The sequence below is a fragment of the Ictalurus furcatus genome, chromosome 25, assembly GCF_023375685.1.
Source record: "Ictalurus furcatus strain D&B chromosome 25, Billie_1.0, whole genome shotgun sequence".
In the NCBI taxonomy this organism is placed as follows: Eukaryota; Metazoa; Chordata; class Actinopteri; order Siluriformes; family Ictaluridae; genus Ictalurus; species Ictalurus furcatus.
In genome coordinates this window covers 18,999,572-19,015,077 of record NC_071279.1, presented here as the reverse complement: position 1 = coordinate 19,015,077, position 15,506 = coordinate 18,999,572, and the positions used below count along the sequence as shown (strand labels likewise).

At 39.7% G+C, this 15,506-nt stretch overlaps 2 protein-coding genes across 10 annotated transcripts in view; one reads left to right on the top strand and one right to left on the bottom strand.

The window, feature by feature from the left end:
- Window positions 1-9,385, bottom strand: part of LOC128601021 (ankyrin repeat and SOCS box protein 2-like) — an 11,196-nt gene extending 1,811 nt beyond the window's left edge. The window contains exons 1-8 of the mRNA XM_053613890.1: window positions 9,044-9,385; window positions 7,211-7,344; window positions 6,930-7,105; window positions 6,633-6,788; window positions 4,293-4,538; window positions 3,859-4,030; window positions 2,092-2,629; window positions 1,848-2,001 (exon numbers count right to left, since the gene is read on the bottom strand). Coding sequence (XP_053469865.1) covers window positions 1,848-2,001; window positions 2,092-2,629; window positions 3,859-4,030; window positions 4,293-4,538; window positions 6,633-6,788; window positions 6,930-7,105; window positions 7,211-7,296 — 1,528 coding nt within the window. The 5' untranslated portion in view covers window positions 7,297-7,344; window positions 9,044-9,385. The remainder of the gene's footprint in view (window positions 1-1,847; window positions 2,002-2,091; window positions 2,630-3,858; window positions 4,031-4,292; window positions 4,539-6,632; window positions 6,789-6,929; window positions 7,106-7,210; window positions 7,345-9,043) is intronic.
- Window positions 9,386-11,429: 2,044 nt separating this feature from the next.
- Window positions 11,430-15,506, top strand: part of ppp4r4 (protein phosphatase 4, regulatory subunit 4) — a 28,575-nt gene continuing 24,498 nt past the window's right edge. For 6 of the 9 annotated variants that reach the window (XR_008384643.1, XM_053613883.1, XM_053613880.1 and 3 more), the window contains exons 1-2: window positions 11,430-11,676; window positions 12,306-12,579. Coding sequence is in view for 5 of the 9 variants with exons in the window: in XM_053613883.1 (XP_053469858.1) it covers window positions 12,475-12,579 (105 nt within the window). In the remaining 4 variants the exon portion in view is untranslated. Of the gene's footprint in view, window positions 11,677-12,305; window positions 12,580-13,675; window positions 14,025-15,506 lie in introns of those variants that run through there. The other 3 variants (XM_053613884.1, XM_053613885.1, XM_053613889.1) reach the window with 3 other exon arrangements.

Genomic DNA, 15,506 nt, shown 5'->3' with positions numbered 1-15,506 from the left:
CTTATAAAGGGCACTAATCACGGAAAACCCCCCAGAAGATAACCAGACAGGAAATCAGTGGAACAACCAAAGAGCCAAAGAACAACCAAAGAAGACATTTAGACTATGAGGGATGTCGCCCTCTGGTGGTTTGATGGGGAACAATTTATAATCTGTGGAAATGGATATACACATTTAAATGTTAGAGAACATGGTGTCGCCATTTTATTAGTTTACTTGAAACTGACGACGCAAACTAGGACAATGAATCTGTACCAGGATTTTATAGAAAAATGGACAAATCACTATCTCCCGCATTATTTTCAATAGCAGGTTTAACGGTCACCAGGTTTCCCAAAGAAAACACTACGTTTACGTTTCTCACACGTGAAAACACGCTCATGTTGGTTCATACAGCACTCGTTTCTGAATCTCACCTGCCGAACCACGTGTATGAAGCTTGGACATGGTCTGGCTGGTAGTAGGAATGATTTTTTACTAGGAATCATTTTTCATTAAATTAAACTGAAGCACAAAACATGTTCTATAACTCTAATGCTAGCACCACACACAGTCAGCTTGCATTTAAACACTTCACTGAGGGTTAAATGAAGATGCTATTCAGACTCCAGTAACATCTTCACATCGGTTCATAACTGATATGTTAGCATTCTGACCTAACCACGATGCTTCAGAAGAGAAGAATATATTTTGGCTACATGAAGACGCTCCTTCCAGGGATTTAATACTCACTTATTTTCTACTGTTTATTCGAGTGTGTTAATGTACAGAATTAACTCGTTAACGATGCTAGGGTTAGGGTTAGGGCTAACCCTAATGATACGGTCATTATTGGACGAGTATCAGAGGAGAACGATCAGGAATTCTGGGAGGTCATCACTGACTTTGTCAACTGGTGTGAATTAAATCACATCTGCCTCAACGCCAGCAAGACAAAGGAGATGGTAGTCGACCTCCGCAGGAGGCCACCCCGGTCTACGTCGGTGAGCATCCAGGGTGTTGACATCGAGAGGGTGGAGACGTATAAATTCCTGGGTGTTCACCTCAACAATAAACTCGACTGGTCCACAAACACAGATGTCCTGAATAAAAAGGGCCAAAGTCGTCTCCACCTGCTGAGGAGACTGAGGTCTTTTGGTGTGTGCAGGACCCTGCTTAAATCTTTCTATGATACTGTGGTAGCATCTGCTATCTTCTATGCAGTAGTTTCCTGGGGAGTCGGGAGCACAGAGAGGGACAGGAAACGTCTCAACAAACTGGTTAAGAGGGCTAGCTCTGTCCTGGTCTACCCTCTGGACAGCACAGAGGTGGTGGGGGAGAGGAGGATGTTAGCTAAGATGGCGACTATCATGAGCAATTCCTCTCACCCCCTGTATGAGATACTGGGGTCCCTGAGCAGCTCCTTCAGCAGCAGACTGCTGCACCCTCAGGGTAAGAAAGAGCGCCACCGCAGGTCCTTCATCCAAACAGCAGTCAGACTCTTTAATACAACAACACCATAATGTAGCACTGCTAGCTGTTTTTTTTGCATCATCAACCCACACATTATTATTATTTGTTGCTCACACTTCTATTGTTAACCGCGCAATAATCCAGTTATCCACTCATGTATATAAACAAGGTGTTACTCATCGTATTCAAATTGGTATTCATCTGTACATACATATATTTTTAGACACTTTATTTCAGTCTATTCCTATTTAATGTGTATTCTTTCCTATCTGTTTTTTATGTAACTGAGCTGCTGTAACAAGGGAATTTCCCCAGTGTGGGCTCAGTAAAGTTGATCTTATCTTATCTTATCGTAAGTGTTGCACCCAGTTGCTGGTTCATTTGAACATACGCACTTGTTTTGTCTTTGACATGCATCCAGGAATCATCACTTTCCAGCAGTTTCTTGAGTCTGGAACAGAGTTTTACATGAATGACGTAATCCAGGAGCAGGTTAACGACTGGTCCTGTGCAGTGACACACCGACCGAGCTGAGATCATCTCACAGAACTGTGTGTGGAGAAGATAAAGAGGAGAAGATCTTGAAAACAAAACAAAAAATCGATTGAAGGTTTAATGATCTCGCAGTGTAACTAATACCTGCAAACACGGACGTGTCTCCAGCTCGCTCCTGGTGTACGTCGGATGATCCTCGGCTCCATATTCACACCGAAAACACGCTACGGCATCACAGCCGTGGTCCATCAGGCATTTCATCATGGCGATGTTCCTCACGCCGAGCATGACGCAGGCAGGGAACGTGCTGGGCTGTGTAGGAAGGGAAGCGTTAACGTTAGCTCCATGCTCCAGGAGTAAGGTGGCCATGTGTACGTGACCGTGCCTCACGGCCAGCAGCAGGACGTTGAACGGGTCCAGGTTTGGATCAGCGCCGGCGTCGAGAAGCATGCTGGCAGCCTCCAGGTTCCTGTTATCTACAGCAAAGTACAGAGGTGACACGCGACGGTCTTCATACATACAGGAGCGTTCTGGAGCCAGCAGGAAGTTGACATCAAAGCCAGCGTGGATCAGGATCTCCAGGGCTTGGTCTTCATTGCTCTCGGCCGAGAGATGCACAGGACTGATGCCGCTGCGCTGGATTTCGGTCATGCTCGTGATCGGGATCAGTTTGGAGACGATCCTGAATGTAGAAGTTTACAGAACTTCAGTAAATATACAGAGGAATTCCACACACTGGATTATTCACTTCACCTCGCGACTTTCTAAAACACAGCTCTTACTACCACTACAGCGATCTGTCCAGATTACAGCAGAGAGACTGTAAACACTCTTTACATCATTTACAGTGGTTAAAATAGCGAAGAAACAACTCTGACACTGCAAAAAAAAAGGCATCTTAAGTCAAATTTATTGACTATAAGATTACAATAAATAAATAAATTTGATTATTAAATCTGAACTATTTTATTTCTACACATTTTTAAATAAATTCAGTAGTCTATTTCTATTTTCAGATCATTTAAAAAAAAAAAAATTTACAAGAAAGCAGCAAAATGCTCTGCTAATATATATTTTTTTTAAACAGTAAAGGTGAAATGAGTAAAAATTAGTCAAAAACATGCTTAATAATCTTCTGTGATTTACAATCAGAAATATTATAAATAAAGTATGTACTTTCTAAAATATAATTATTAATATACTGTAATATAATTAATAAGTACTAGTTATAGTACTAAATACTATATATAGCTATTTAGATACTATGCTACTGTAATATCACTTACTAATATATATATATATATATATATATATATATATATATATATATATATATATATATATATATATATAATTTTTTTTTTTTTTTGCAGTTTTGTAGCTTTTTCACTGATAATCTGCTTCACCTTCACCTGCTCTAATCTCCTCCTCACAGCTGAAGTGAAATATTGTTCAGGAATGTTCAGCGATTTCAGTTATTTAGCTTTAATGTTGTTGTTGTTGTTGTTGTTGTTGAATGGAGTGTAATGTTCTGGGTATTTAGTATCATGCTGCCATGTGGGCAATGATAACGTGAAAAATGTTTGATCTAGCCGCCTTAATGGTTCTACGTAGAATGCTGTAACGAAGGGTTTATCTCCTTCAGAAAGCTCGATCAATCCTTAAGGAGGAAATCGTTTTATACAGATACATTCACAATAACACCCCTTTCCTTTTCCATGGAGATAGCCGAGAAAAACAACCTGCAATGGTGTTAGTGTTTCCTCTAAAACTAGGTTATATATTATTATATTAAAAACCTAGAAGTATGCAGTACACCCGAGAATCACATTCAGCAGTCAGAACCAGGGTCCGGACCTTTACATGCAGTTCCTCTGCTAAAGTCTCGACATGTTTGTGTTTACGTTATACCCGTCGTTCCCGTGTTTCGCTGCAATGTGAAGAGGTAAAAGTCCGTCCTTTCCGGGTCTGTTAGCATCGACGCTGTGAGACAGGAGAAACCCGACGACGTCTGAGTGATCGTTCCTGCAGGCCTCGTACAACGGCGTGGCTCCGTCTTTCGCCTCGCTGTTGACATCAGCACCTGTACAAGTACACAACATAACACGTGCGGTGCTGTTATAGTAAAATAATCAGCGACAGCATGGTGCGATGAAGCCGAGGTTCTGCGACCACGCTGAAATGGATTCTTTTCCACCGGACAAGACCCTGAGAAAGAGCTGTTAAAAAAACCATAACGTATTAGAGTGAGAAAACTAATCGACACGTTCTGACCAATCAGAATTCACCGGCGCTGTGGTGTACAGTAAATACACCTGACTGTAAGGGAATAACAGTGTACCAACCCTTTCGGATGAGAAACCTGAGCGGCTCCAGGCATCCGCACTGCGCAGCGAGGAACAGCGGCGTGACTCCGTAGATGTTGCGAGAGCTGATCTCAGCTCCGTGCTCCACTAAAACCTCACAGATCTCCACGTGGTTCTGCGACACTGCCTCGTGCAGAGCCGTCCATCCATCCAAACATTTCTGATTGACATCTGCTCCGTTTCTCACCAGGAGACGCACCATCCGAGCGTTACGCGTGGCACACGCTGGGCAGAGGAAGACAACATCAATCTCCATCTCTCTGTCACGTGCAGGGTATAAACACCGGGACGGAAAGAGTACAGAGCAAAGATTCTGTACATTCAGTTAAACGTGGAATATTCTTATACAAATTATACTTAAGTGAAAAAGGTACTCAAGTACTAAAAAACTAAAATTGTACATGATTTTAAACTAAAAGTAAACATCAGGCCAATGTTAGTTTTTTCTTTTTCTTTTTTAATGTATGTATTATTTATTTATTTATAAACTGTAATGTTTGAAGACTGAAAAAAGCTCCTTAGTTCATGCGTGTGTTTTCACTTTAAAACCGTAGAACAACTGTAAACTGTTTAAAAGAAAGAAAGAAAGAAACAAGCAAACAAACATAGTTTTAAAACACAACACTGTTCAAATGAATTGTATGTGACTGGTAAAAACAAACAAACAAACAGATAGATAGATAGATAGATAGATTAGATAGATAGATAGATAGACAGATAGACAGATAGATAGATAGATAGATAGATAGATAGATAGATAGATAGATAGATTAGATAGATAGATAGATAGATTAGATAGATAGATAGATAGATAGACAGATAGATAGATAGATTAGATAGATAGATAGACAGATAGATAGATAGATAGATAGATAGATAGACAGATAGATAGATAGACAGATAGATAGATTAGATAGATAGATAGATAGATAGATAGATAGATAGACAGATAGATAGATAGATAGATAGATAGACAGATAGATAGATTAGATAGATAGATAGATAGACAGATAGATAGATTAGATAGATAGATAGATAGATAGATAGATAGATTAGATAGATTAGATTAGATAGATAGATAGATTAGATAGATAGATAGATAGACAGATAGACAGATAGATAGATAGACAGATAGATAGATAGACAGATAGATAGATAGATAGATAGATAGATAGACAGATAGATAGATAGATAGATAGATAGATAGACAGATAGATAGATAGATAGATAGATAGACAGATAGATAGATAGACAGATAGATAGATAGACAGATAGATAGATTAGATAGATAGATAGATAGATAGATTAGATTAGATAGATAGATAGATAGACAGATAGATAGATTAGATAGATAGATAGATAGACAGATAGATAGATTAGATAGATAGATAGATAGATAGATAGATTAGATAGATTAGATTAGATAGATAGATTAGATAGATAGATAGATAGACAGATAGATAGATTAGATAGATAGACAGATAGATAGATAGACAGATAGATAGATAGATAGATACAAAATAAATAAATAAACAAACAAACAAATAACACAGTTTTAAAACACATAACTTTCCAATGAATTACGTGTGACTGGCAAAAACAAACAAACCTGATAGGTCCAGTTTAGCATGCATGTAAAGTTCTATGGATTTGTTTGTTTCTTTGTTTGTTTGTTTGTTTGTTTGTTTAAGATTCACTATTTTTATTGCCATCATAATGTACAATGGAGCTGTCACTTTGCACTTCCTTCTGGCCGTATACAAAATATAAACGCTGCAACCATTTTAATTAGATTCACATTTATATAAACTAAAATATTGTATTTAGAATGTTTAAAATCAAAGTGCTATTTAGATTAGAATTGAGATAAGCGTTTGTAATAAACAGTTTAATTGCAGAGAAGTGTGATAGATTAGACTGGTGTCCAGGCAAACGCGAGAATAAAAATCTTTTTAATGATAAAATATTGTGACTGTCCTGAATGTAAATACTGCACGTCAAAATCTACTGAATGTAGTAGAACTTATGTAACGTATTCTGAATGTGAGCTTATGATAAAAGTATATTTGACAAAGTAAGATTATTTAGTTTGAATTATTTTGTTGCACTGGTAGATCATTTAGCTGTTTGTTCTAGAAATAAACGCTTAAAATCATTTCAAGTTGAAGAAACTATTCTAATAATCTCATGATGAGAAGAATATTACATAAATGTAACTATATTCAGGATATTTTCACTTGATATGAGTTTAGCAGTGAAATGAAGTCCCCTGCTGTAAAATGAACCATAACTCTTAAATATAGTCATTAAAGTCATCACCTTCATAGAGAGGCGTCTCGTTGGTTATGGTGGGAATTCCGGGGTTCGCCCCTTTCTCCAGAAGATACTGCACACACAGGAAGTGCTCCCGGGACACAGCGAGAATGAGAGGAGTCTGGTGTTTCTGGGTTCGAGTGTTAATCATCTCAGGGACAGCTGGAAAAGAAAGTACAGAATAAGAAGAGAACACGCTGCTCGTGAGGCCTTCACGCTAATCGCATCCAGACCGGATGTGTTGATCTGGGGATGATGTTTTATTTGAATTCCTGGAAGAAAAGGGCATTAACGCCCGCTCACCTGTAAGCAGCAGCTTCAGGCACTCCGCTTGGCCGTAATAACCCGCCTCGTGTATCGCAGTCCAGCCTTCTGCGTCTGCCGTCAGGAGATCCCTCGGAGTTTTCTCACGCATCAGAATATTCCTCACTTTCCTCACGTCTCCGCTCCACACGGCCGACAGCAGCTGATCCTCATCCCTGAGTCAGTCAGAGGTCAGAGGTCACCGCAGTCTTTATTTAAACATTGCCACTTGATGATGAATATTGTTAAGGGTTTTTTTTTTTTTTAAAAAAGAAACATACTCAGCAGGCGTGAGGGCGACGAGACGGAGGCCGTTAAGAGTTCGCCATGTCACACACTCCTGGTTCCTGATGCTGTTAGTGCACATGATCCTGTGCAGATATCATCCATAAGCTGGAGGGGGTTTTCTGGCTTGCTTTAATATCAAAAATAAGACAATGCAATCATCATCATCTCATCCTCATCATCAACATCATCATCATCATCTTCATCATCTTCATCTTCATCATCAACATCATCATCATCATCTTCGTCATCATCATCTTCATCATCTTCATCTTCGTCATCTTCATCATCATCATCTTCATCATCTTCATCTTCATCATCTTCATCATCATCATCTTCTTCATCATCATCACCGCCACCACCATAATCATCACTATCATCATCATCATCATCACCATCATCATCATCATCATCATCACCATCACCATCATCATCACCATCATCATCATCATCATCATCACCACCATCATCATCATCATCATCATCATCATCATCATCACCACCATCATCATCATCATCACCATCATCATCATCATCATCATCACCACCATCATCATCATCATCATCATCATCACCATCATCATCATCAGCAGCAGCAGCAGCACAATGCATTATGGAAACATTTCTTTCTATCGATTCAGTTTAATTTTATTTGTATAGTGCTTTTAACAGTGGACATTGTCTCATCGATCCCTGATTCGAATGAAATGAAGTAAAACCCAAAGTGAAAATAATAAGTGAACATTAGCTCTAATACTCATGCACTGATTAGGATTAATTACTGATTAGGATTAATTACTGATTAAGATTAATTACTGTCATCTGATTGGGATGAGAAATGAAAGTCATGCTGACATCATCACTCGCTCTAGTCTGCTACTGTATCTATATCTATCAGTGATCATGAAAAGTACAACTAAAGTGCATGAAAAACAATATTTTTTAAATAATAAAAAACACCATGATCACCTATGATAAATTTGCAACTGTAATATTTAAATATATATATAATAAACTAGGCATTAATGTTTTTAAATGATATACTATAAAACTGCTCCTATAACATAACGTGTCTATAATGTTTTTGCATTTTTTATATTTATGCATCATTAGAATCCTTTTCCCTAAAACAAAACATATAACAAATATAAAAGCAATGCAAAACACACACCGGTCTCATATGCCACTCCAGTTATTTATTTAGTCTACTGCCTTATTTGTGTTCAGTAAATTGTAGAAGAGGTGGCAGATGTACTGTAGGTGCAGATGTTTATTGTGGAAAGTGCAAAACAACAACAAAAACGAGTGAGAACAAGAACCATAAACGAAACACAAGAGACTAGCAAAGCGTGCAGGCTGGGCTACACACGACAACACACGAACATGGCAACAACAACAACACAAGCTTCACAAACTCGAACTCTAACAGTAGATTAAAAGGTAACACAGGAAACAGGTGTGAGTGAACATGTGACTAGGTCATGTGACGTGCAAGGTCATGTAGTCAAGCGTTCCTCTGATGCTTTAATCATTCATTTATTATGTGTGCATTTCAACAGTGTAGATTTCATTCCAACACGGATAAAGATAAAAAACAAAAAATGCATATTAAGGAACGAATTAAGAATAAATCATCAGTAAATAATGAAATTATAACTAAATCATGTGGGTTTTAAATTACGTGACTGGCGAGTGAACGTGTAAGGGTTGACAGTGTGACAGAACAATTCCACGGGACATGTGATTAAAGTCATTAGAGTTAAACGTGTCAGTAAAGTGTTCTGTGTTCTGCATGGAGGTAAACGGATCATGCTGGGAGAAAATCATACCTGTTCGGACACCACCTGCGGTCCTGTGCTGCAGTTTTGTTGTGCCTTTGCCCCTGAACTCACTGCACCGCCGGCCCACGTACATAATTATGGAATATTTTCCTCAAGGTTTCAGTGACACACAAAATGATGACTCGGATGTTCTCGCCCGTGAGAGACGGAGCAGGGGAACAGTCGGCACCCCGAACCCCAGCGCGGTTCATGTTTACACACAACATGCCATCGGACTCCGCTGAACATGAGAGACTTTTATAGGCCCCTATAAATAACTCCATCATGTCTTTACACTCATCAGACACTCTGCACACACCCAGAAGAGTACTGAACTTTATTTACTAACTGTACATTCTGTATAGGAGTCAAAATCTCGCTTTAAATGTAGAAAGAAAGAGTGCTGTAAGAGTTCATTAAATAACTAAGGGGGAACATGTGATCTCAGTGACTTTCACCGTGGCATGATTGTTGGTGACAGACATGCTGGTTTCTATAACGTAGCATTCTCTAGAGTTTACTCAGGATGGCAAAACATCCAGTAAGGGTAGTTCTGGCTCGAGCTGACAGTAAGGATACAGTAACTCAGAGAACCAATCTGGACAGCTGTGGTGAGCGGAAAAGCATCTCAGAATGCACAACATGTCGAACCTTGAGGCAGATGGGCTACAAAAGTGGAAGACCATGTCGGGTTCCACTTCTGTCAGCAAAGAACTGAAAGCTGAGGCTGCAGTGTGCAGAGGCTCATCAAAACGTAGCCTGGTCTGATGAATCTCAGTTCCTGCTGATGCACACAGATGGTCGGGTCAGAATTTGGCACTAACAGCATGAATCCATGGACCCAGCTGCCTTGTGTCAGCAGTCCAGGCTGGTGTAATGCTGTGGGGAATGTTTTCTTGGCACACTTTAGACTCATTAATACCCATCAATCATGCCACAGCTTATTTGAGTATTGTTGCTGACCATGTGCACCCCGTCACAATTTATCATCTTCTACTTCCACCATGTCACACAGCAGAAATCATCTCAGACTGGTTTCATGAACAGGACAATGGGTTCAGTGTTCTTCAGTGGCCTTCCCAGTCACAGGATCTGAATCCAGTAGAACACCTCTGGGATGTGGTAGAACAGGAGATTCACTCTGCAGGAACTGCACGATGCAGTCATGTCAACATGGACCAGGATCTCAAAGGAACGTTTCCAGCGTCTTGTGGTATCCATGGCGTGAAGAACTGAGGCTGTTTGGAGAGCAAAGGGAGGCCCTAACCAGTGTTAGTTACTACTGTACGATCTATATTTAATAAACAAATATTAAAACAACACTGAAAGTGTAAACTATAATACTGCTTAACAAGCATTTCTATGATTACTAAACTAAAACTCAATATAATATACAAATATTTACAGTATATATAAAAACATGTCCTATATATACACTTAAAAAAGTTGTTTACATTTTATTAAAATAAACCATATATAAAACCATTAAGCCTATTTTTTTTTTTAAAAAAAGTAAGTGTCATTTATGTAGCAACATTTGCACAATATATGCAAAATATGCAAACAATGCCAAGTATACACTAGTCATACACACAACTAGTTTTGTTTAACCCCAAAATTATTCTGAATGAGACGTAATTATGTACAGTCTTATTTGCATATCATTTGCATACATTGTAATAAAATGTATCTCAACAGCTCAGGTTTGGTTTTATCATGAGTAAGGATTCTAAAAAGTAGGCTATAGTGACACGGCAGGGATCGGATATATTTGTCTTCTTTACATTATGTTCCTTTTCCGTAGGTGCAGTGGGTGCCAATACTTTCCCGCAGAAGAACAGGCGGACTACATTCAGTAGGCTAAGTGTACAGCTAGATGAACACCTATGGTGGGTGGAGCTTATAAAACGTGCGCGTGTACAGTAACTGCAAGGAAATCATGTGTCCATTAGTTCGTGTTCGCGCTTCAAATTTATTTTAAAACTCAAAACTTTTGAAAATATATTTTATTTCCATTATATTTGAGTCTCGCTCAATATTGTTAGGAATTTAGTTCATGGCTTGAAAGAAAAAATTAAAAAAAAAAAAAAAGCGCACATAAGCTACTGTACTGTATATTTTATAAATGTGTAATAAAAGCTACTTCCTTTTACCATATATGGTCACTCACTTCCTTATATGGCGTCCCTAAAGACACGCCTACACCAGGGCATCTCTCATTTCTGTGCGTGGAATCAAAGACACGCCCACATTTCCTTATAAGGACTCATAAGGCGCTGAGACAGTCCTTCTGCAGAAACACAAACTTGTTGTGTATTTTCGTTAGTGTTTATTTATTTAGTGTTCCGGTCTTCTCTATTTGCCTGATGATGATGATGATGAAGAAGAAGAAGATGATGATGATGATGACGACGTCGACGATGACGAACGCGAGAGCGAGCGCGAGGACGCCGTGGCTGACTGACGCGCGAGCCGCTCTGATCCGCTCCGCTCCGCTCCGCGCGCGCGCTCCTGTGGCATGCGGTCTCCATGGAGACGGCTTTAGTTGGTGCAGTGCGTTTGAAGCGAGTGGGTTGTTTCTGCTGCTGCTGCTGCTCGGGCTAAGCGGCGATTTTCACCGCTGAGAAAAACAACAACAACGGGTTCTCCTTCTTTCTTTTCTTTTTTTTACACAGGAAAGACGTTATATTAGTGTTAATATTAATATTTAGGCGTTCGCTTGGAGTTATCGGTGGTCGCGTGACGTTTTAGTCTCAATTAATAGAGCAGCAGCATCGGTATATCTCTCGGTTGTAATATATATACATATATAGAGAGTCTCTCTCTCTATATATAGTCTATATATATAGTCTATATATAGTCTATATATAGTCTATATATATATATATATATATATATATATATATATATATATATATATATATATATTGCATTACTAGCTAGGTGAGCTAAATAGTTAGCAAGCTAGTTATCTACCTATCTATCTAACATCTTGACAATCTTTTTGGACATGATAATTCCTGTCCTGGTGAGATTTTAGACTTTACCTGACCTGGAAATGATGAGATAGATAGAAACATTCTCATAAGGATTTTCTGCCTATTGAACAGCTATTGCAATGGGAAAGCAGCCTCCTGTCATCCATCCAAAGTTCAATCATCTGCTCATCATTTGCTCCTCTGAAGGAATTCCTGTTCCAGGCTTGAGATATGACTGTAACTCTAACCATTAGATGCTTTTTAAACATTTATTTTTATTTTTATTTTTGAAGCACCCCAGCATCCGAGGAGCATGTTTCTGAACTTCTAGTTCCTCGGTTAACCTGAAGGAGTTTTATTTTTGGCCGTGGGAGTAAGAGAAATCATCGTTCTGACTCAAGGAGCCCGGAGAAGATGCTGGAGGTGTGACGAGGGGAGAAGGAGACATTGAAAACAGAGCAGATGTTCATCAGCAAGATGACCCTGAGCCAGTCTGGTGTGTTTGGACAAATCGATGACCTGCAGGACCTGACGTTCATCGAGAGACCCATACGCAGGAGTCTGAAGGTATTCCTGCAACCTTTTCTGCCATGCTTGGATTTTTCATATATATATATATATATATATATATATATATATATATATATATATATATATATATATATATATATTATATATAATATATAATGTGTGTGTGTGTGTGCGTGTGTTTGTATATATGTATGTGAGGAGTGTTAAAGGATGCCACCTATACGTCCTGCATGCATGCCATTATCATGTGCTTTATTCGTGTCCGATTTGCACTAGAGATGTGTGTGTGTGTGTGTGTGTGTGTGTTTTGATGAGTGCATGTTCAGGAGACACAGGATGACATGGGGGTTGCCCACAACGCTTCACCGAGTGACGCACTTTCTGACAGCTTTCTGCATCACCGCTGCCACTCCTCCTCACTCTCCTCATCCTTCCAGCGTTTAAATCCCACCCAAACCCCTGGACATCCTGCCAGATCCGGTCAGTCCTGCTCTGCCTCACAGAAACCGGATTTAGGACGAGGTTCCTCTCGTTTATGGGATGAGTAGTCTCATCACGTTCTGCGTGAGGAGGCATTCGTAATACGTATGCAAAGGGAGGAGGAGGAGGAAAAGGAGGAGGAGGAGGAGGAGAAGGAGGCGCTGGGGTTCTCTGAGCATCCTTTTTTGGGAGGGAGGTTCCACGGTCGAAGTGCCTCGGCTAATGAGAGAAGCCCTGGAGTAATAGACTCTCCGCCCCCGCGGCTACCGGCCCACGCACTCCTTTCTCTCTCTTTCTTCCCCCGCAGTCCATCGTGCATCGCATCCTCATATCCTCACCATCCTCGCATGAAAATCCCCCTCACATATTCGGCTGAGTCATCTGTAAGCAGTAAATCCACCACCTGGCCGTCTGGTTATTATATATACTAGAGATGGCATGATAACTCTCATTCTTTTCCGATACCAATACTGAAACCTGGAGTATCAACCGATACTGATACTGAAACCTGGAGTATCAACTAATATCAGTACTGATACTGAAACCTGGAGTATCAACCGATACTGATACTGAAACCTGGAGTATCAACTAATATCAGTACTGATACTGAAACCTGGAGTATCAACCGATACTGATACTGAAACCTGGAGTATCAACCGATACTGATACTGAAACCTGGAGTATCAACTAATATCAGTACTGATACTGAAACCTGGAGTATCAACCGATACTGATACTGAAACCTGGAGTATCAACTAATATCAGTACTGATACTGAAACCTGGAGTATCAACTAATATCAGAACTGATACTGAAACCTGGAGTATCAACTAATATCAGTACTAATACTGAAACCTGGAGTATCAACTAATATCAGAACTGATACTGAAACCTGGAGTATCAACTATACCACTTATCCTACACAGGAGCCTGGAGTCTATCCCAGGGAACTTGGGGCACAAGGCGGGTTACACCGACAGTATACCGATATTGAAACTTTGAGTATGGACCAATACCAATACCAATCTGATTTTTCTTTTAAAACTAAGCTTTTTTTTAAAGCGCTTCATGTATAAGTACAGGAAAAATACACATTTATATTGCATATATAATAAGTATAATAAGTATAAAATATAAATAAAATAAACCTAACAAAAAACACAGTCAAGCCTCTTTATAGTGCCGTCCACTAGTATTGGCATCCTTGGTAAATATGAGCAATGAAGGCTGTGAAAAATTGTCTTTATTCTTTAACCTTTTTTTTTTTTTTTTTACAAAAATACTCTGCTCTTATGGATATCAAACAATTGCAAACACAACACAGGTTTACAAAAATATATATTTGTTAAATATAGGTGTGCAACAATTATTGGCACCCTTTTAGTCAATACTTTGTGCTAGCTCCCTTTGCCAAGATAACAGCTCTGAGTCTTCTCCTATAACGCCTGATGAGGTTGGAGAATACATGGCGAGGGATCTGAGAGCGTTCCTCCATACAGAACCTCTCCAGATCCTTCACATTTCGAGGTCCACGCTGGTGGACTCTCCTCTTCAGTTCACCCCACAGGTTTTCTATGGGGTTCAGGTCAGGGGACTGGGATGGTCATGGCAGGACCTTGATTTTGTGGTCAGTAAACCATGTTTGTGTTGATGTTGATGATGTTTTGGATCATCGTCCTGCTGGAAGATCCAACCACGGCCCATTTGAAGCTTTCTGGCAGAGGCAGTCAGGTTTTCATTTAATATCTGTTGATATTTGATAGAGTCCATGATGCCATGTATCCTAACAAAATGTCCAGGACCTCTGGCAGAAAAACAGCCCCAAAACATTAAAGATCCACCTCCATATTTAACCGTGGGCATGAGGTACTTTTCCATATGGCTACCTCTCTGTGTGCTCCAAAACCACCTCTGGTGTTTATTACCAAAAAGCTCTATTCTGGTTTCATCTGACCATCGAACCCGATCCCATTTGAAGTTCCAGTAGTGTCGGCACACTGAAGACGCTCGAGTTTGTTTTTGGATGAGAGTAGAGGCTTTTTTCTTGAAACCCTTCCAAACAGCTTGTGGTGATGGAGGTGACTTCAGATTGTAGTTTTGGAGACTTTCTGACCCCAAGACACAACTAACTTCTGCAGTTCTCCAGCTGTGATCCTTGGAGATGTTTTATCCACTCGAACCGTCCTCTTCACAGTGCGTTGAGACGATATAGACACACGTCCAATTCCAGGTCGATTCATAACATTTCCAGTGGACTGGAACTTCTTAATTATTGCCTGATGGTGGAAATGGGCATTTTCAATGCTTGTGTTATTTTCTTATAGACACGTCCCATTGTGTGAAGCTCAACAACCTTTTGCCGCACATCACAGCTATATTCCTCGCTCTTACCCATCGTTATGAATGACTAAGGTTATTTGGCCTATGTGTTACCTCATATTTATACCCCGTGAAACAGGAAGTCATGGCTGAACAATTTCCTGT